This window comes from Haematobia irritans, chromosome 5, assembly GCF_050003625.1.
Source record: "Haematobia irritans isolate KBUSLIRL chromosome 5, ASM5000362v1, whole genome shotgun sequence".
In the NCBI taxonomy this organism is placed as follows: domain Eukaryota; kingdom Metazoa; phylum Arthropoda; class Insecta; order Diptera; family Muscidae; genus Haematobia; species Haematobia irritans.
Window position 1 is genome coordinate 164486799 of NC_134401.1, and position 23150 is coordinate 164509948.

The following is a 23150-nucleotide window of genomic DNA, read 5'->3' on the forward strand; positions in this document are numbered from 1 at the left end:
TGGAACATCAGGTTGGGGCCAGATCGAGGAACTCTGCGACGAAGATGGTGCAGAGTTATCCTGATGGTGAAACGAGTAGTTTTGGTTGGGCAAGGGAAAAGGTGACGCATCTCATTAGGTACTTGACTTTTGCGACTGGGGCATTTTTGAGAGTAATTACTACCAAAGCTACTGCAAAGTCACTTTCGTACAGCGTGTGATGGCTTTGACGGCCATAATTCGTAACAAAGGAAGCTGGGGAAATCTAAACTGATTTTAAAATTTTGTGTTAATTCCGAAATTTGGTTGCATTACATAACAATCACCCTGTGTGCCTCTGTCTTAACCAAATAAAAGGAAATTTGACCCATTTGAAATGCCTATAATCGATATGCTTTATTTTTTATTGAACCATTTTCTACTATTGCAACTCGACCCTTTCCACCCCCCGAATTTAAAGAAATTGCTTTCACATTTTTTTTTTTTTTTTCAATTTTTAAATTTTGCCGATTTATTTTCCCTTTTCAATGAATTTCTAATTGCATATTAATCATATCCTTGCCACCTCCAGTAATCTCTTCCACCTGTGCCGGGGACAGCATTAGCATATTACCACTCTTCCATACATCCAAGGCCCTTTGAGAGCTACGAAGAGAATATGGTTTTCCAGAATAGACCATATGACACTTTGGGACTTGACCAGACCTAGGCCATACCGTCAATGTTATAGACATGGATAGTTCATCGTGGGTTATACACGTTAGCCAAAATATCAGAAATTTCTTCTTAGAGGAACTGCGTTTTTTCAATCCCATCATTTCTGACATTGACAAACTTGATGACATGACCATCACAGGCAAATAGTCCTCATATTCACCACTGCATAAATTTTGAATTTTATTAGTCAACAAATAGAGCATATGACAGCGATTATTTCCTTCTTCACCAGCTAAACGGGCATCGAGAATTAGATTCTTACATTGATATGGAGAAATACGTTCACAGGCTAGATTCATATGATCCACAGTCAGATGTTTGCAGAAACCCGAAAAGGATACCTCACGTTGGCATCTAGAGCTGGGACATTTGATGGGATCCCTTGGTATATTTAAAGTGTAGGCAGATAAGGGTTTTCCCACACAAGGTATGGGCGAACGATCCTTGGAATCTATGGGTAAAAATTGTCGCGGAGGCTGTTGCTCTTCGGCCGATTTAGGTTCACTTTGAGTATGCAAAGTTCGAATCGATGGCTTAAAATCCCCCATAGGGCTATAATGAGCGTGATATGCTTCTACCGTAGCCTCGGAATTAGTTTTTTCTGTTGGACTTTCCTCAGGACTCTTCGAAGTATTAGCCAAATCTTGATTATCCTTATCATGGTTTCTTAAAATGTGGGATTTCTTTATAGATTCCATTTCCGATTTCTTTTCATGTTTTTCCATTTGCGCATCCTCGTGAAGTGTCTGCAGAAGTTTTTGCATTTTTCTATCTAAATTAACTCCATCACCTTTGTCCATGCATTGAAAAATTCCATCTTTGGGATAAGCTTTACCAGTCGCTGGCATTACCACATAGTTTTGAGTTTTATTTCCCAACGTAAAATTATTTTGCAGATATTGGTAAGTCGTCAAGCTAGGTTCTGATTCTGTGGAAACAAATTTCGATTCCTTATTTACTTGCGTCTCATAATTACGAGGACTTTGATATTCTTTATTTAAACTGGCTCCATAGTTACTGGGATAATGGAGCCACATTATAGGTCTAAATGTTTGTATACACTGTTCCATCACCCACGGAGCATTAAAGTTCGATTCCTGTTGATTAGCTACGTCTATGTTGCCATTTGAAAATATTTCTTCCATTGGATCTTTTTCATTCATGTGGTTTAAATATTGAGATTGATTTTGGGAAACGTTAGATAGAATACTGGGTAAAGGGTTGGCGACATTTAAGTTTTCACTCGAGTCCATGGGGCAAAAGTTCTGGAAAAAAGATGTGGAAAATTTCTCCTTAAATACAATTTGTAAGAGGAACTCTTTCATCAATTTATAAAGAAACTTTCATTTTGAAGAAATTAAAAACAAAAATCGCTTTCAATGTTAATTTTTAAAGATAATTTCATTTTTATAAAATTTTCCTAAAAATTAATTTTTCAAAATAATTAAAATTAATTTTGATGGAATTTTCATAGAAAATTTAAATTTAATGAAATTTTCATGGAAACGTTAATTTTGATGGATTTCTTGGACATTTTCATTATGACGAAATTTTGCTAGAAAGCTTCACTTCGTAAGAATTTTTAAATAAATTTCATACAATTTTCATAGAAATTTTAATAGAATTTTCATAGAAATTAAATTTTTCATGGAAATGGAATTTTTCATCTCAATTTCATTTTGACACATTTTGATTAAAAAACTTGATTTTGATAAAACATTCATAGAAAATATAATTTTTTTTAGAATATTCACCGAAAATTAAATTTTAATAGAATTTTCATAGAAAATTTCATCTGATAAAATGTTCATAGAAAAAATGTTTGTTAAAATTTTCATAAAATTATAAATTAGTTTCATTGGAATTTTCATAGAACAGTTATTTTTTTTTTTAATTTTCATAGAAATATCTTTATTTTAATTTTCACAGAACATTTATTATTTTTTTTTTTACTTTTCATAGAAATATCTTTATTTTAATTTTCACAGAACATTTATTATTATTATTTTTTTTAATTTTCATAGAAATATCTTTATTTTAATTTTCACAGAAAATTTTATTAACATTTTCATATAAATATTATTTGTTTAAATTTTCATAAAAAAATTATATTGTAAAAATTTTCATGAAATATTTTGTTAAAAATTTTTGTTTTAAATTTTTTTGTTAGATATTTCATAAAAAATATCATTTTGTTATATTTTTCATAGTAAATTTCAGTTTCCATGCAATGCCAGTTTTTAGAATATTCATAGAATATTTTAATGTAATTTTCATAGAAAAATTCATTTAAGAAAAATTTTCATTGAAAAATTCGTTTTCATAAAAAAATGATTTTGTTCAAATTCTCATAAAAAATATTTTCATTGATATTTTTATCGATTTTTTTCTTTTGTAACATGAAAATTGTTTCATAGAAATATCTTTTTTTAATTTTCATAGAAAGTTTAATTTCGATAAAATTTCTAGAAAATATGTTAATGGAATTTTCATCTATATATATAAAATTCAAATTATGTTTGTTTATTTGTTTGTTTGTTTGTTTGTTTATTTGTATGTTCCGGGTTGGCGCGAAAACGGCTGAACCGATTTACTTGAAACTTTCAAAGATCGTGGGGGGCACTCATGTGCTGAAAATGGGGTACCTCATTTTTTGACATATGGTCGCGGAGAGGAACCTTCCCTTTGTCCGACTTTTTGAAAATTAGACCAAAGTTGACCGATTTGCTTGAAATTTTCATTGAAGATTGGGGTTGGCATCTAGACAAAGATCCGCTACTTTTTATTTCGATATTTGGCGGCGGAGGGGGGCCTCCCCTTTGTTCGATTTTTTTAAAGTACAGTGAAAAAACTAAAATTCTCTAAATTATCTGAGATTTACAGAAAACATGTGGTGAGGTAATGAAATTAATATGGGGTACCTGATGATTTCATATGTGGATGGGGAGGGGGACCTCCCCTTTGCCCTACTTTTTGAAACTTGGAACAAAATTATGCGATTTGCTTGAAATTTTCATTGAATGTTGGGGTTGGCATCTAGACAAAAACCCGCTATATTATTTTTCGGTATTTGGTCGGGGAGGGGGACCACCCCTTTGCCGATTTTTTTTTTGAAAGTACAAACAAAACTAAACTCCCCCGACTGAAATTTTACGGAAAAAACGGGTTATGAAATTTATATCAGGTTCCTGATTTTTTTAATAAAAATAAAAGGGCATAGGGAGACATCCGCTTCTCTTAAGTACATACAGAGAAACAATTAAACTTTACCGAGTTACTTGAGGACTGGGGAGAGGTTACGATATTAATAGTTGATACCTGATTTTGTGATATTTGGACGGAAGAGAGGCCGCCCCTTTAGGCTTATAATTTGTTTGACATTTTCTGGGACGTTTACAAAAGATACGCTACATCACTTTTCGATATTTGGTTGGGGAGGAGGTCCTCCTCTAAAACTGCAAAAAAAAAAATTAAGTTTTCTTGAAATTTACAAAAGCAGTGGGGGAAGGTTATGAACGAAGAGGCAACCTTCCTTGCCCCACACTTGAAGGAAAGTTTTAAGTATTTTCAGGGAAGGTTAGGGGTGCTATTCATTACGGTGTTTGTCGATATTGTATCGGGGAAAGTGACGTCCCTTTAAAACAATTGAGCAAAATTTAAACATCGCCGATCTACTTGAAATTTACAGGGAACGTGGGAGGAGGTGATTAAATTTATACATGATTTTTAAATTGGTATATGATTTTTCGATATCTGGTTGGGGAAGGGGAAAATTGAAATAAACTTTATCGATTTACTTCGATAGAATTTATAGGGACCATTGAGTAGTTGCGAAATGAATATAGGGTACGTGATAGTCCGATATCAGGTCGGAGTGGTGCGAAGGTGAGGAGGGTGCCCTTTTGTCCGTTTTTTTTTTTTTCTTAAATTGAAAGTAGAGGGTTGTCCATAAATGGGAACTCGGTACATAATTTTATGATTTTTGCACAGGCTTCTGCCACACTTCTTTTTAGTAAAGAACTTAAATTTACATGAAATTGGTAGCCAACGTATAGGGTACATCATTTTCCAACATTTTAGCAAATGTTAATGTGATAAAATTTTTTACTACGTTTGCTTTTTCCGATTTATTGGATAATATAGTGCTTAATTTTCAGATTTGTTGAGGAAAAGGATATCTTTCCTTGACAATCCACACTTAAAATTCACAAGAAATATAGAAGATTGTCCAACTACTTGAATACAGAACATTATTAAAAAAAATTTGGAGGAAAGGGTACACCCTCTCCCGCCGTATTTATACCTATAAACGAAAAATCAAGTAGTCCGATTTGTTTAAAAGAATTCAAATCTTTTCGAATTTGTTTTCAGCACGAAGGATATAGTTGACTAAGTTAACGCAAAATGTTCCTCCAAATACGCTTCGGAAGGCGCAGCGAAGCGGGCCGGGTTACGCTAGTAGAAATTATATTTTCGATTAAATTTCCAAAGAAAATTTCATTTCGATAGAATTTTCATAGAATTTATTATTTTTTTTTTAATTTTCATAGAAATATCTTTATTTTAATTTTCACAGAAAATTTTATTTTAATGAAATTTTCATAGAAATTATATTTTCGATTAAATTTTTTAGAAAATTTCATTGTTTTAGTTTGATAATTTTGTGGAACGTTTCTTTTATTAACATTTTCATATAAATATTATTTGTTTAAATTTTCATAAAAAAATTATATTGTAAAAATTTTCATGAAATATTTTGTTAAAATTTTTTGTTTTAAATTTTTTTGTTAGATATTTCATAAAAAATATCATTTTGTTATATTTTTCATAGTAAATTTCAGTTTCCATGCAATGCCAGTTTTTAGAATATTCATAGAATATTTTAATGTAATTTTCATAGAAAAATTCATTTAAGTAAAATTTTCATTGAAAAATTCGTTTTCATAAAAAAATGATTTTGTTCAAATTCTCATAAAAAATATTTTCATTGATATTTTTATCGATTTTTTTTTTGTAACATGAAAATTGTTTCATAGAAATATCTTTTTTTTAATTTTCATAGAAAGTTTAATTTCGATAAAATTTCATAGAAAATATATTAATGGAATTTTCATAGAAATTATATTTTCGATTAAATTTTCAAAATTAAAAATTTCATTTCGATAGAATTTTCATAGAATTTATTATTATTTTTTTTTTAAATTTTCATAGAAATATCTTTATTTTAATTTTCACAGAAAATTTTATTAACATTTTCATATAAATATTATTTGTTTAAATTTTCATAAAAAAATTATATTGTAAAAATTTTCATGAAATATTTTGTTAAAATTTTTTGTTTTAAATTTTTTTGTTAGATATTTCATAAAAAATATCATTTTGTTATATTTTTCATAGTAAATTTCAGTTTCCATGCAATGCCAGTTTTTAGAATATTCATAGAATATTTTAATGTAATTTTCATAGAAAAATTCATTTAAGTAAAATTTTCATTCGTTTTCATAAAAAAATGATTTTGTTCAAATTCTCATAAAAAATATTTTCATTGATATTTTTATCGATTTTTTTTTTCTTTTGTAACATGAAAATTGTTTCATAGAAATATCTTTTTTTAATTTTCATAGAAAGTTTACTTTCGATAAAATTTCATAGAAAATATATTAATGGAATTTTCATAGAAACTATATTTTCGATTAAATTTTCAAAATTAAAAATTTCATTTCGATAGAATTTTCATAGAAATTTTTACTTCGATACAGTTTTCGTGGACAATTTTTTATTCAAATTTTCTAAGAACTTTGAATTTTCATAACAAAAAGATTTTCATAACAAAAAAAATTTAAAATGGGAAAATTTGTTTATATGGAATTTTAATAAAAAAATAACTTTGTTTACATTTTCATAGAAAACTTCTATTTTTGTATTTATAAAAATATTTTCGTTTTTTTTTTTTTTAATTTTCACAGAAAATTTTATTTTCTTAAAATAAAAATTTTATACGAAATTTCATTTTGAAGAAATTTTTATAGACAATTTCATTTGGACTAAGTTTTCATAAAAAATTTCATTTTGTTAAAGTTTCTATAGAAAAAATAGTTTTGCCGATATTTTCCAAAAAAAAATAAGTTTGATGCAATTTTTACAGATATTTCATTTCAATGAAATTTTAATAGAAAATATAATTTTGATGGAATTTCCATTAAAATTTTATTTCGATGAAATTCTTTTTGGATATTTTTTATGGAATTTTCATAGAAAATGTTGTTTTGAAAATTTCTATGAAAATTTTATCAAACTGAATTTTGAAATTTTCATACAAATTTTAAATTAAATTTTTTATGAAATTGTCAAAGAAATTTTTAATTTTTATAATTTACTCATAGAAAATTTTATTTTGTTTGAATTTCAATAGAAAATTCCACTTTATTAGAATTTTCATAGAAAATGTCGTTTTTTCGTTTATTTTGATCAAAATTTTGCAAAAAAAATTCATTTTGTAGAATATTCAGTCTTTTTAGAATTTTCATAAAAAGAGACTACTAATCGTTTTAAACTTTCAAAGAAATATATATATATTTTTTGTTTAAATATTTATAGAAAATTTTCATAGAAATTTTCAGTTTGATATAATTTTTATATAAAATTTAATTTAGTGATTTTTTTTATAGAAAATTTAATTTAGATAAATTTTTTATAAAAAAAAAATCGTTTTAATGGATTTTCCATAGAAAAAAAAAATAATGTTAATGGTATTTTTTATTTTACCTCTTCATGGTCTTCGTTTTTCTGGAAAGCATCATTTGATTTATAGTGCGAAGACTGTTTATCCTCTTGGTGAGTCTTGTAGACCGACGACGAAGAGTCAACTGCTTCGGTATCTTCTGGAACGTCATGTTCAAATTTTGTATTCTTATTACATTGACAACATTTACCGTAATTTTTACGATCACAATCAAAACATTGCAAATGATCTAGCGGACAAAGGAAGGCTCCATGGGGATTGGCCTGTGGGCCAATTTCATTCGAATTACAAATTTTACACTTCATTGTTGGACAGAGAACACAAAATACGAAACAATGACACAAAGAATTAAAAAAAAGATAGAAAACAAATTTTTTATCTTTCAAAATTTGTTGAACTTGATTACTATTAAAAATTAAATGAAATAATTTGAAAAAGTCTATGACATTGACAATTGAAACAAAGCTAAAAAAAATGCATTTATTAAAAAAAAAAACTTGAAAAATTTTATAAAATTTGGAAAATAATTTGAAAGTCGCAGAGTTGTCTTTTTCATTCTCACTGCAAACACTTGTTCAAATGCTTTTGAACGTTTGTTATTCCCTAGAATGGCTAAAATCCGTTTCTTCGTTAGGAGTTCGCTTATCAGGACCTGCATCCACTGTTTCCAATTAAAGTGGATCAACCATTTATTTAATTCGGATTTTCGGTATTAAATGTTCCTTAAAGTTAGAATTTTGTATTAATTGAAATATAGGGGACTTTAGCAAAGCCGAGCAGTTCATGCAATGCAGTCCCATCACAGAGACCAAAAACTTAAACAATTAAAATGAAATAATATTAAATTGCCTATTTCTCTTTCCTTAAAAAAATTGCAAAAACTGAAACGTGGTTACACCACAAAATCTCTCTCTGGCCTAGGTAAAAACTTTAAAATTGCTCACGTTTATTATAAATGCCATATAATGGGCCTATCTGTAGAAAATCTTCCCATTTTGCAGCTGGTATCCTTAAAAAAACATTGAGCAAAGTTATTTGGTTTTAATTAAAGTTTTAAAATTTTACTCAACACACAAAAACCAAACAAAGAAGCAAAAGACACAACAGGAGTCATATCAGAAAGAAAACAACGGTCATGATTTGGAATTTTCCCAAAACCATCATCATAGGACACATTCACATATTCCCATATAAAGAAGTTGTGGAGAGTAGTAGAGCAAGCTATCATCAGACATGTATGTGTTCACGTGAGAGAAAAGTTTAAATTGAATTCTAGCAAAGAGTTTAGAAATTCTGTTGGCTATCATCATTCAACTGTAAAGCTGGAAAAATGAATGGTCAGATAGAAGGACAATGACTGTGAGTATAATGTGTATGTGGTTTTTGAGATAATGTCCTTAGAAAACAAACAATATTTTAAGTATTTTATTCCGTTCAATGGTTCAAGTGGAGTTTTTTGTTTTTAAAGAGCACATAGTTTGAATGAATGAAATATTCTACACAGGACATTTAATACAATAAACAAGAGAGAAACTACTGGGCTTTGAAACACACCACTGAATTTAAAAATTAAAAAAAAACAACAACAAAAATGGAATACATACTACATATAATTATGGACCGATATTAACCAGACTAGAAATTTTCGTTTTGATAAAATTTCCATAAAAAAAATTGGTCCAATTTTTTATAGAATTTTTTTTTTCATTTTCATAGAAATGTTATTTTTTACATTTTCACAAAAATGTTTATTTTGTCAAAATTTTTATAGAAAATATGATTTTGATATAATTTTAATAGAAATTTACTTTTCATTAATTTTCATATAAATTCTCATATTGATGGAACTTTTATAGAATATCGAATTTTGTTAGAATTTTCTAGAAAATTTAATTGTGTTAGTTAGAATTTTTATAGAAAATTTTTATAGTTTTTTTTTGATATTTTCATACAAAATTTCGTTTTTTATTTATTTTTTCATATATTAATTTTTTCTATAGAAATAAAATTTAGACAACATTTTCTATAGAAATACAACACGCTCACAAAAAATCGCTTCTGTAACATATACTCCCAAACATATTTTGCTTCAAGCATATGCATTTTTGGCTATTGCCCAAACATTTATATGTTTGATCTCTTCCAATATATAATATGTTTGAAAGCATATTGGTCTAAACAATATATGTTTGGGTAGTCAATTTCCAAACATTTTGTATTTTTGCATCCAAATTCAATAATGTTGTCTTCCAAAAAACAATATGTTATTATGTGAACATATAATATGTTTGGAAGCATTTTGCACCCAAAAATATTATATGCTTAAAAAAATTCTCCCAAACAATATTGTGCTCAAAATTTTATTTATATATTTACAATCATAATGAATTATGAAATTAAACAGGTAATATAGGTGCTAACAACATATGTTTTCGACCTGAATGCTCAAAATTTTGTTTCTGCCCAATTGTATATTCCTCCACATCTTTCTCACTTCCACGAGATTTTTTAGTTCTTAGCACCTTTTTCTGTAATACAAACATTGTAGAAGAAATTATTCAATTGTATGATTTTTTTATTTATTTTAATTTTACCTTTTGCCGGACGGGGATTCGAACAGCGGACCACACAGTTTGTAAGGATCAAAGAAGTAGCTGATCAATTGCCCAAGGAAAAATAAAATGTTAATTTTGTAATAACAAGCAACAACCACCAACTTAATTCAATATCGCTCCCTGTTAAATAGCGCTCCAAGCTACTAAACACATATATGTTTATAGGCTATTTCTAAATTAATATATGTTTGCATCCAAGCATATTATATTTACAAACATTTTATGTCCCAAACATAATATGTTCTAACATATTAACATATATGTCCCAAACATGTTATGCTAGTTTATGAACATTATATGCTTGCACTCAAAAATATTGTGTTTAAAAATTTGTGTTCCAAACATATAATGTTTATAGCCAAACATATGAAAAACAGTCTTTTTCATCCGTGAATTTAGACAAAATTTTCTATAGAAATAAAATTTTTAACAAAATTTTCTATAGAAATAAAATTTTTACAAAATTTTCTATATAAAAAAATGTGCAAATTTCCTATAGAAATAAAACTTTTTAACTAAATTTTCTATAGAAATAAAAATTTGACAAAATTTTCTATAGAAAAATAAATTGTGCAAATTTATTAGGTTAGGTTAGGTTAGGTTATGTGGCAGCCCGATGTATCAGGCTCACTTAGACTATTCAGTCCATTGTGATACCACATTGGTGAACTTCTCTCTTATCACTGAGTGCTGCCCGATTCCATGTTAAGCTCAATGATAAGGGACCTCCTTTTTATAGCCGAGTCCGAACGGCGTTCCACATTGCTGTGAAACCACTTAGAGAAGCTTTGAAGCCCTCAGAAATGTCACCAGCATTACTGAGGTGGGATAATCCACCGCTGAAAAACTTTTTGGTGTTCGGTCGTAGCAGGAATCGATCCCACGACCTTGTGTATGCAAGGCGGGCATGCTAACCATTGCACCACGGTGGCTCCCTGCAAAGTTATTTATAAAATACAGTTTTGACAAAATTTTCTATAAAAATAAAATTTTGACAAACTTTTCTATAGAAATAAAATTGTGGCAAAATTTTCTATAGTAATAAAACTTTGACAACATTTTCTCTATAGAAATAAAATTTTGACAACATTTTCTCTATAGAAATAAAATTTTGACAACATTTTCTCTATAGAAATAAAATTTTTACAAAATTTTCTGTAGAAATAAATTTTTCTATGGAAATAAAATTTTGAAAAAAAAATCTATAGATATACAATGTTGACAAGATTTTCTATAGAAATAAAATTGTGACAACATTTTCTACAGAAATAAAATTTTGACAAAATTTTCCATAGAAATAAAATGTTGACAAATTTTGACAAAATTTTCTATAGAAATTAAATTGTGACAACATTTTCTATAGAAATAAAATTGTGACAAAATTATCTGTAGAAATAAAATTTTGACAAAATTTTCTATGGAAATAAATTTTTCTATGGAAATAAAATTTTATCAAAATTTTCTATTGAAATAAAATTTTGTAAAAAATTACTCTAGAAATAAAATTTTGACAAAATTTTCTATAGAAATAAAATTTTGACAAAATTTACTATAGAAATATTTTTTTCTATAGAAATAAAATTTTGACAACATTTTCTATGGTAATAAAATTTTGACAAATTTTTCTATAGAAATTAAATTGTGACAGAATTTTCTATAGTATTAAAATTTTGAAAAAATTTTATAGAAATAAAATTTTGACAAAATTTTCTATAGAAATAAAATTTTGACAAAATTTTCCATAGAAATAAAATGTTGACAAATTTTGACAAAATTTTCTATAGAAATAAAATTGTGACAAAATTTTCTATAGTATTAATATTTTGACAAAATTTTCTATTAAAATAAAGTCTTGACAAATTTTCTATAGAAAAAAAAATTTTGACAAAATTTTCTATAGAAATAAATTTTTGACAACATTTTCTATAGAAATAAACTTTTGACAAAATTTTCTGTAGAAATAAAATTTTGACAACATTTTCTATAGAAATAAAATTTTGACAAAATTTTCTGTAGAAATAAAGTTTTGACAACATTTTCTATGGAAATAAAATTTTGACAAAATTTTCTATAGAAATAAAATTGGGACAAAATTTTCTATAAAAATAAAATTTTGACAAAATTTTCTATAGAAATAAAATTTTGACAAAATTTTCTTAGTAATGAAATTTTGACAAATTTTTCTATAGAAATAAAATTGTGACAAAATTTTCTATAGTATTGAAATTTTGACAAAATTTTGTATAGAAATAAAATTTTGACAAAATTTTCTATAGAAATAAAATTGTGACAAAATTTTCTATAGTAATACCGTTTTGACAAAATTTTCTAAAGAAATATATTTTTATCAAAATTTTCTATAGAAATAAATTCTTCTATAGAAATAAAATGTTAAAAACATTTTCTATAGAAATAAAATTTTGACAAATTTATCTATAGAAATAAAATTGTGACGGAATTATCTATAGTATTAAAATGTTGACAAAATTTTCTATGAAAATAAAATTTTGAAAAAATTTTCTATGGAAATAAAATTTTGAAAACAATTCTATAAAAATAAACTTGTGACAAAATTTTCTATAGAAATAAAATTTTTATGATTTTTATCTCATAATCTCGGCTGTAGGTCTATAAATTAAACTCGAAATTGTTGGTTTCTAGTTTTTTATTTTCCGATATTGCGGTTGACTTCGTCAGACCGTTTTCAAGGATTTTATCCGATGTCTTGTTACTTCGCTGTCTGGTTTTCTAAAATTTTGACAAAATTTTCTATGGAAATAAATTTTTCTATGGAAATAAAATTTTATCAAAATTTCCTATTGAAATAAAATTTTGTAAAAATTTACTCTAGAAATAATATTTTGACAAAATTTTCTATAGAAATAAATTTTTCTATAGAAATAAAATTTTGACAACATTTTCTATAGTAATAAAATTTTGACAAATTTTTCTATAGAAATTAAATTGTGACAGAATTTTCTATAGTATTAAAATTTTTATAGAAATAAAATTTTGACCAAATTGTCTATAGAAATACAATTTTGACAAAATTTTCTATAGAAATAAAATTTTGCCAAAATTTTCTATAGTAATAAAATTTTGACAAAATTTTCTATAGAAATAAAGTTGTGACAAAATGTTCTATAGAAATAAAATTTTGACAAAATTTTCCAAAAAAAAAAGTTGTGCAAATTTCTTATAGAAAAACAATTTTTACAACATTTTCTATAGAAATAAAACATATTTTCTATCAAATAAAACATAGAACTCAAATTTTGACAAAATTTTCTATAGTAATAACATTTTAACAAAATTTTCGATAGAAATAAAATTTTATCAAAATTTCCTATAGAAATAAAATTTTGTAAAAATTTACTCTAGAAATAAAGTTTTGACAAAATTTTCTATAGAAATAATATTGTGACAAAGTTTGCTATAGAAATAAAATTTTGACACAATTTTCTACAGAAATAAAATTTTTCTATAGAAATAAAATTTTAACAACATTTTCTATAGTAATAAAATTTTGACAAATTTTTCTATAGAAATAAAATTGTAACAGAATTTTCTATAGTATTAAAATTTTGACAAAATTTTCTATGGAAATAAAATTTTGAAAAAAATTCTATAGAAATAAAATTTTGACAAAATTTTCTATATAAATAACATTTTGACAAAATTTTCTATAGTAATAAAATGTTGACAAAATTTTCTATAGAATAAAGTTGTGGCAAATTTTTCTATAGAAATAAAATTTTGACAAAATTTTCTATAGAAATAAATTTTTCGAAAAAAATAAAATTTTGGCAAACTTTTCTTAGTAATAAAATTTTGAGAAATTTTTCTATAGAAATAAAATTGTGGCAAAATTTTCTATAGTATTGAAATTTTGACAAAATTTTGTATAGAAATAAAATTTTACACAAAATTTTCTATAGAAATAAATTTTTCTATATATGTACTCTAGAAATAAAATTTTGACAAAATTTTCTATAGAAATAAAATTTTGTCAAAATTTACTCTAGAAATAAAATTTTGACAAAATGAGAAAATATATTCAATATCTTTAAAAAATTTTCGTCAAAGTCTAAAATAAAATATTTATTTCAAAAAAAAAAAACATTTTATTTTCTTAATAACCACAAAATTTCGATAAAAATCTTCAAAACAAGACTTTTTAATTTGGTAGATTTTTGGTAAGACTATTTGATGTACGAGTGTCAACCGTGTAGGAGATACAGATCTAACGCCATCTATTGGAAATGGATTTCGTTTTACTATTCATAATAAAAAACATAATTCTTTGAAAAAATAGAGAGATTTGTATAAAAATTAAAAAAAATTGTAATGCATTTTTTTATTAAATTGGATTATCATTGAAAATTTTAAAAACAAAAAAAAAACATTTTTTCCTATGTAATTTTTCTCTTTTGCTCTTCACACTTTCACTAAAAAAAAGGAAATCTCTTAAATGCACTCTTTCTCTTTTGTTGGGAGTTTCACAACCATTCACAAGTCCTGCATGCATTTCATTTCCAAATATTCCTTGTGCCATTGCCCTCTAACAGAGAAAGAGAAAATACTGTCATTGTCCTTTTACATGACCGGCAATATATTGAGTATGTCCTTTGTTTTGTTTTTGTTTGGGGAACAGGATAAATATGTGGCATGTTCTTTGGTTTCCGGTATTTGAAGGATTATTGTTGTTGTTGTTACAATACGATGCTGTCAATTCCTTACCGTTACATTACTCAGGGTGGTTTGTCTCATACTCTCAGTTTGTAAGAGAGAAATGTCATACATTTCTCTTTCAGTCTTTAATAGAAAACAACAAAAAAAAACATACAGAAAACATGAATGGGGGGTTTCTGGTGTGTTTGGTTCAATAGTTCTTCAGTTCATTACCGGCTCTTTGGAATACCTCATCTCATGGTAGATTGGTCCGCGAATGTTGTCGTCTGTTGTTGTGTGTGTTTTTTAATGTGTCTCGTCGTTGGCCGCTAATGTCTACGATACGTCTGGCATAGTGGTTGTGTATTTAAAAAATTAATTCAATGACCGCCACCGCGTCCACTACCAAAAAGGAGTAAAAGTGGGTGTTGTGAATATCCTGCAATGCCATCGTTAGTGAAATGTTTATGACTTATGATTTTCCAAGTTTTATCACACTGTGATTTTGTATTAGACGACGCTACGTCCATAGGAGTGGGTACAAGATTCTATACGTTCGTTTTGCTTCACTGGTTAGGAGCCGCAAAAAAAGAAAGTGGTAGTCGATAGAGTAAAGGAGTACAGAAAGAAAACCTTTCTTTCTTTGTGTGAATGCATAGAAAAAAATATTGTGAGTTTGATTTTCCAGACGGAAATTTTTCGTTTTGAACTAAACTTGCGGCTACCATACGCTATTTTTTTTTTCAACACACTCGTTTGCCTGTCTGGGCGACGGGGTGTTGCCGGCCTTCCCTTCCATTCATTTAAAGGAAATATAGTTGGAAATAATTTATACGAAATCCCCTTCCATTGAGTGGCGCTAAAGAATGGTGAGTTGTGTTTTTGCTTTTCTATACAAAATGAAAAAAAATAAAAATAAAATGATTGAACAACTCAGACGTCTTTGTCTGGCGATATTTTTTTTATGATTGCATATGCGAATGTGAATTTGAAATGGAAAGCATTTTACGAGTAATTCGTTGTTGGTCGATTGCACTCAGGTGGTGTTTTTAACCTTGAACCCATTGAATTTTCCCTATGGCCATAATGAAACAGGTGCTTATGAACAATGAAGCAAAAAAGGGACCATACTTTTGGGCAGGTCCTAGTTTACATAGTCTGTTGAATATTTGATTTGCTTTGGTTTGTATATTTCTATATAACACCCATAAAATTTTTGGTTTTTTTAAATAAAATTTTCATAAAAAATTTAGTTGTTTTTTTTTACTTTCATAAAAAAATATTTTTTTACATTTTCACGGAAATTTTTACTTTGTTAAAATTTGATTTTCATAGAAAATTTCATTTTGTTAAAATTTTAATATTTCTTATGTCGCATCACCACAGATTGCATACCAAATTTTACTAAGAACGATCGTCGGTAGAATTCCTCATGTTTTGGTAGAATTCTTAAAATGTTCCTCTCCAAATAACATGTTTCTATAGAAATAAAATTTTGTCAAAATTTTCCATAGGAATAACATTTTGCCAAAAATTTTAATAGGAATAAAATTTTGTCACAATTTTCTATGGAACTAAAATGTTGACAACATTTTCTGTAGAAATAAAATATTGACAAAATTTTCTATAGAAATAAAATTTTGAAAAAAATTTTTATAGAAATAAAATTTTGACAAAATTTTCTATATAAATAAAATTTTGACGAAATTTTCTATAGAAATAAATTTTTGACAAAATTTTCTATAGAAATAAAATGTTAAAAAAATTTTCTACAGAAATAAAATTTTGACGACATTTTCTATAGAAATAAAATTTTGACAAAATTTTCTATAGAAATGAAATTTTGACCAAATTTTCTATAGAAATAAAATTTTGACAAAATTTTCTATAGAAATAAAATGTTGACAAAATTTTCTATAGAAATAAAATGTTGACGAAATTTTCTATAGAAGTAAAATTTTGACAAAATTTTCTATAGAAATAAAATTTTGACAAAATGTTCTATAGAAATAAAATTTTGACAAAATGTTCTATAGAAATAAAATTTCGACAAAATTTTCTATAGAAATAAAATTTTGACAAAATTTTCTAAAGAAACAAAATTTTGACGAAATTTTCTATAGAAACAAAATTTTGACAAAATTTTCTATAGAAATAAAATTTTGAAAAAAAAAAATTAATTGAAATAGAACTTTGACAAAATTCTCTATAGAAATAAAATTTTGACAAAATTTTCTATAGAAATAAAATTTTGACGAAATTTTCTATAGAAATAAAATTTTGACAAAATTTTCTATAGAAATACAATTTTGACAAAATTTTCTATAGAAATAAAATTTTGGCAAAATTTTCTAAAAAATTAAATTTTGGCAAAATTTTCTATAGAAATGAAATTTTGATCAAATTTTCTATAGAAATAAAATTTTGACAAAGTTTTCTATAGAAATAAAATGTTGACAAAATTTTCTATAGAAATAAAATGTTGACGAAATTTTCTATAGAAGTAAAATTTTGACAAAATTTTCTATAGAAATAAAATTTTGACAAAATGTTCTATAGAAATAAAATTTTGACAAAATTTTCTAAAGAAACAAAATTTTGACGAAATTTTCTATAGAAACAAAATTTTGACAAAATTTTCTATAGAAATAAAATTTTGAAAAAAAAAAATTAATTGAAATAGAACTTTGACAAAATTCTCTATAGAAATAAAATTTTGACAAAATTTTCTATAGAAATAAAATTTTGACGAAATTTTCTATAGAAATAAAATTTTGACAAAATTTTCTATAGAAATAAAATTTTGACAAAATTTTCTATAGAAATAAAATTTTGGCAAAATTTTCTAAAAAATTAAATTTTGACAAAATTTTCTATAGAAATAAAATTTTGACAAAATTTTCTATAGAAATAAAATTTTGACAAAATTTTCTATAGAAATAAAATTTTGACGAAATTTTCTATAGAAATAAAATTTTGTCAAAATTTTCCATAGGAATAACATTTTGCCAAAAATTTTAATAGGAATAAAATTTTGTCACAATTTTCTATGGAACTAAAATGTTGACAACATTTTCTGTAGAAATAAAATATTGACAAAATTTTCTATAGAAATAAAATTTTGAAAAAAATTTTATAGAAATAAAATTTTAACAAAATTTTCTATAGAAATAAAATTTTGACGAAATTTTCTATAGAAATAAAATTTTGACAAAATTTTCTATAGAAATAAAATTTTGAAAAAAAATTTAATTAAAATAAAACTTTGACAAAATTTTCTATATAAATAAAATTTTGACAAAATTTTCTTTAGAAATAAAATGTTGATAAAATTTTCTATAGAAATAAAATTTTGACAAAATTTTCTATATAAATAAAATGTTGACAAAATTTTCTATATAAATAAAATTTTGATAAAATTTTCTATAGAAATAAAACTTTGACCAATTTTTTTATATAAATAAAATTTTGACAAAATTTTCTATATAAATAAAATTTTGACAAAATTTTCTTTAGAAATAAAATGTTGATTAAATTTTCTATAGAAATAAAATTTTGACAAAATTTTCTATATAAATAAAATGTTGACAAAATTTTCTATATAAATAAAATTTTGATAAAATTTTCTATAGAAATAAAACTTTGACAAAATTTTCTATATAAATAAAATTTTGACAAAATTTTCTATAGAAATAAAATTTTGACAAATTTTTCGATATAAATAAAATGTTGTCAATAATGTTAATAGGAATAAAATTTTGTCACAATTTTCTTTAGAACTAAAATTTTCATAAAATTTTTAATAGGAATAAAATTTTGACAAATTTTTCTATAGAACTAAAATGTTGACAAAATTTTCTATAGAATTAAAATTTTGATAAAAACATTAATACCATATACATATTTACCATTAGACTAGAAATTATGTCTAGGACCAGAATGCGATATAAAGCTGAGTGCTATGTTCAGTTTTCAAGCCGAAAACCATCTTGTTTTCACGGTTACGTTTTTAAATTAATTAAATTATAAATATAAAATGGTTCACAATCAATTCCTTAGATCTTTTCCATTCATTATTTCACAAGACTTTATAAAAATATAATCGTCTTCATATAGATTTTTGTACTTTTAATTTAGTGTTTTGGTGAAAAATACGAACATAGTAAAAGCCGAAAATTGACTTTTCCATAAATCTATAATTTTGTCAAAAATGTCAAAGTGGTCTGGTTGTAATCTTCATATTTGACAAATCGATTTTTTTGTATACAATGAATGGGTTAAATCGACAAATTACATTTTCTATAGCCAAATATGCGAGTTTTTATTCTATTCAGAGTTGATGGCATCTTAGAGAAAATAAATTTTTACATTTTTGAAATAAAAAACTGAAAACTCGAATCCTTGATTCTCATTACAATCACCCGAACATGTCTATGATCGTTTTATACTTCTCCTTGTGAATCCCACAGATTACTGGGCAATGAACTGAACTTTCAACACTACCTGTCGACATAAATGTGTTAGACTCTGACATCAAACGATGAGGCTTAGTAGTCTCACCGCCGGATCACCCCCTTATGATTATTTACATCTGATCTGCTTGGTGGAAACCTGGAGTCGGAGAAAATCACAACATTTATTATTTAAATGTTGTAAAATTAAGACCATCTAACCATGTCCATCTGTCTGTCTATTTGTCTGTTGTAATCACGCTACAGTCTTCAATAATGAAGCTATTGTACTAAAAATTTGCATAAACTCGTCTTTTGCCTGCAGGCAGGTCAAGATCTAGATCGGTATAAATTTTGATATAACCCCATGCTAACCGACCTCCCGATTTGGGGTCTTGAACGTTTGTATTTATCCGATTAAAATCTAGAAGTATTTTAGATTAAAATCCAAAGGTATTTTAGGCTCATAAACAAGTCCATGTTGCGGTATAGCCCCCATATAACCCGATCTCCTGATTTGATTTCCTGGACTTCTAGAAATGGAAATTTTTATCGATTTGACTGATCTTGGAAATCTAGAGGTATAGGTCCTTGTTTTTGTATTTCGCTCATAAAGACCAATTTCCCGATGCCTAGACATTACATTTTTTATCCAATTTGCTTGCATATCAAAATCTAGTGGCATATTAAGTCCATTAATAAGAAAGCCGAATATGGGAGGTATCGATCCACATTTTGGTATATATAGAGCGATCTCCCGATTTGACTTCTTGGGTTCTAGACCACGGTTGCCACTCGTGCTAAAAATAATCTACCAAAATATGACGAAACTTGTACCAAAAATTTACCAAATTTAAAAATATTATTTTGAAGTACTTGATCTCATTTTTGTGATTAGTATGAAAAAAAATTTTGGTTTTATTTATTTTATATAGATAATTTTGTCAAAATTGTGTTTCTATAGAAAATTTTGTCAACATTTTATTTCTATAGAAAATTTTGTCAAAATTTTATTTCTTTAGAAAATTTTGTCAGAATTTTATTTCTTTAGAAAATTTTGTCAAAATTTTATTTCTATAGAAAATTTTGTCAAAATTTCAATAGAAAATTTTGTAAAAATTTATTTCTATAGAAAATTTCGTCAAAATTTTATTTCTATAGAAAATTTTGTCAAAATTTTATTTCTATAGAAAATTTTGTCAAAATTTTATTTCTATAGAAAATTGTGTCAAAATTTTATTTCTATAGAAAACTTTGTCAAAATTGTATTTCTGTAGAAAATTTTTTCTTATATGACAAATCATCTCAATGTTTTCATATGATCAAAGAATAACCTGAGAAATTTGCAACTACAGTTGTGACTCTAGTTTGAGATTGAGCTATTGTTTGGTTGGTTATGTTGTTGCTTTTTATACCCTCCACCATAGGATGGGGGGTATATTAACTTTGTCATTCCGTTTGTAACACATCGAAATATTGCTCTAAGACCCCATAAAGTATATATATATATATATATATATATATATATATATATATATATATATATATATATATATATATATATATATATTCTGGGTCGTGGTGAAATTCTGAGTCGATCTGAGCATGTCCGTCCGTCCGTCTGTTGAAATCACGCAAACTTCCGAACGAAACAAGCTATCGACTTGAAACTTGGCACAAGTAGTTGTTATTGATGTAGGTCGGATGGTATTGCAAATGGGCCATATCGGTCCACTTTTACGTATAGCCCCCATATAAACGGACCCCCAAATTTGGCTTGCCGATCCTCTAAGAGAAGCAAATTTCATCCGATCCGGCTGAAATTTTGTACATGGTGTTAGTATATAGTCTCTAACAACCATGCAAAAATTGGTCCACATCGGTCCATAATTATATTTAGCCCCCATATAAACCGATCCGCTTGCCGAGCCTCTAAGAGAAGCCCCCATATAAACCGATCCCCAAATGTAACTTGCGGAGCCTCTATGAGAAGCAAATTTCATCGGATCTGGACGAAATTAGGAACATAGTGTCAGCATATGATCTCTAACAACCATGCAAAAATTGGTCTACATCGGTTCATAATTATATATAGGCCCCATATAAACCGATCCCCCGATTTCGCTTGCCGAGCCTCTAAGAGAAGCAAATTTCATCCGATCCGGCTGAAATTTGGTACATGGCGTTAGCATATGATCTCTAACAACCATGCAAAAATTGGTCCAAATCGGTTCATAATTATATATAGCCCCCATATAAACCGATCCCCCGATTTGGCTTGCAGAGCCTCTAAAAGAAACAATTTTCATCCGATCCGGCTGAAATTTGGTACATGGTGTTGGTATATGGTCTCTAACAACCATGCAAAAATTGGTCCGCATCGGTCCATAATTATATATAGCCCCCATATAAACCGATCCCCAAATTTAACTTGCGGAGCCTCTATGAGAAGCAAATTTCATCCGATCCGGACGAAATTAGGTACATAGTGTCAGCATATGATCTCTAACAACCATGCAAAAATTGGTCTACATCGGTCCATAATTATATATAGCCCCCATATAAACCGATCCCCCGATTTCGCTTGCCGAGCCTCTAAGAGAAGCAAATTTCATCCGATCCGGCTGAAATTTGGTACATGGCGTCAGCATATGATCTCTAACAACCATGCAAAAATTGGTCCAAATCGGTTCATAGTTATATATAGCCCCCATATAAACCGATCCCCCGATTTGGCTTGCAGAGCCTCTAAAAGAAACAATTTTCATCCGATCCGGCTGAAATTTGGTACATGGTGTTAGTAGTAGGTCTCTAACAACCATGCAAAAATTGGTCGATATTGGTCCATAATTACACAGTCTCACATAAGTTTACATACCCTTGAGGTTTTTACCTTATAACTAAACATGTTTCTTGTTGTTGTTTATAATCCAGACTAAAAACATCTTCTTGAAAATGGACAAATACTTTGTTTTTCAAATTAATTTACAAAATCTAAAGCATATATATGCATATTGTATTATATTTTAATAATTAAAGAAAATACAATTTCTTAAGCCGTATGTAAACTTGTGTAAGACTGTGTATATATAGGCCCCATATAAACCTATCCCCAGATTTGACCTCCGGAGCACCTTGGAAGAGCAAAATTCTTCCCATTCGGTTGAAATTTGGTACGTGATGTTAGTATAGGGTATCCAACAACCATGCAGGAATTGGTTCCTATCAATCCATAATAATATATAGCTCCCATATAAACCGATCCCCAGATTTGACCTCCGGTGTCTTTTGGAGAAGCAAAATTCATCCGATCTGGTTGAAATTTGGAACGTGGTGGTAGTATATGATATTTAACAACCATGTGAGTTGAAATTTGTGGATGACAGTCTTTCGTAGAAGTTTCTACGCAATCCATGGTGGAGGGTACATAAGATTCGGCCTGACCGAACTTACTGCCGTATATACTTGTTTATTTTGGTTTTAGCTATACTGCCATCGAGATAACAGTTTGAGAGGGATTGATAGAGAGTAAATGACAAGAGAGTGAGTCGAAGTAATGACAACAATAGAGTATTTTATGTAACTCAAAGATGACAAGAAATAAGTAGGGGGAGGATGAGCAAGTGGGAATTTGGATTTTGCAATAAATGTAAGTTACATTTAGCACTAGTTTAACAATGGACTTTTTTGCTGTGTACTATTTTAATTCACACAGCTGAAACTTCCAGGAAACGACGATTAAGGTAAACTGAAACAAATATAGCGCCAGGGGAGCCACCGTGGTGTAATGGTTAGCATGTCCGCCTTGCATACACGAGGTCGTGCATTCGATTCCTGCTTCGACCGAACACCAAAAAGTTGTTCAGTGGTAGATTATCCCACCTCAGTAATGCTGGTGACATTTCTGAGGGTTTCAAAGCTTCTCTAAGTGGTTTCACTACAATGTGGAACGCCGTTCGGACTCGGCTATAAAAA

General features: G+C 27.1%; 2 protein-coding genes across 7 annotated transcripts in view; one reads left to right on the plus strand and one right to left on the minus strand.

Annotated features, from left to right (window-relative positions):
- The window catches only part of LOC142239297 (uncharacterized), a 351852-nt gene that overhangs the window by 287725 nt on the left and 40977 nt on the right, over nt 1–23150 (plus strand). Inside the window, exon 1 of one of the 6 annotated variants that reach the window (XM_075311087.1) lies at nt 15004–15593. The exons of the other annotated variants lie outside the window; for them this stretch is intronic. Within the exon in view, the coding sequence (XP_075167202.1) occupies nt 15591–15593 (3 nt within the window). The 5' untranslated portion in view covers nt 15004–15590. Of the gene's footprint in view, nt 1–15003; nt 15594–23150 lie in introns of those variants that run through there. 6 annotated transcript variants of the gene reach the window in all.
- LOC142240700 (uncharacterized) lies at nt 434–7882 on the minus strand. The gene is made up of 2 exons (XM_075312403.1): nt 7462–7882; nt 434–1961 (listed from the first exon to the last, which is right to left on the minus strand). The coding sequence occupies exons 1-2, from the start codon at nt 7741–7743 to the stop codon at nt 504–506; spliced, it is 1740 nt and encodes a 579-aa protein (XP_075168518.1). The 5' UTR covers nt 7744–7882; the 3' UTR covers nt 434–503.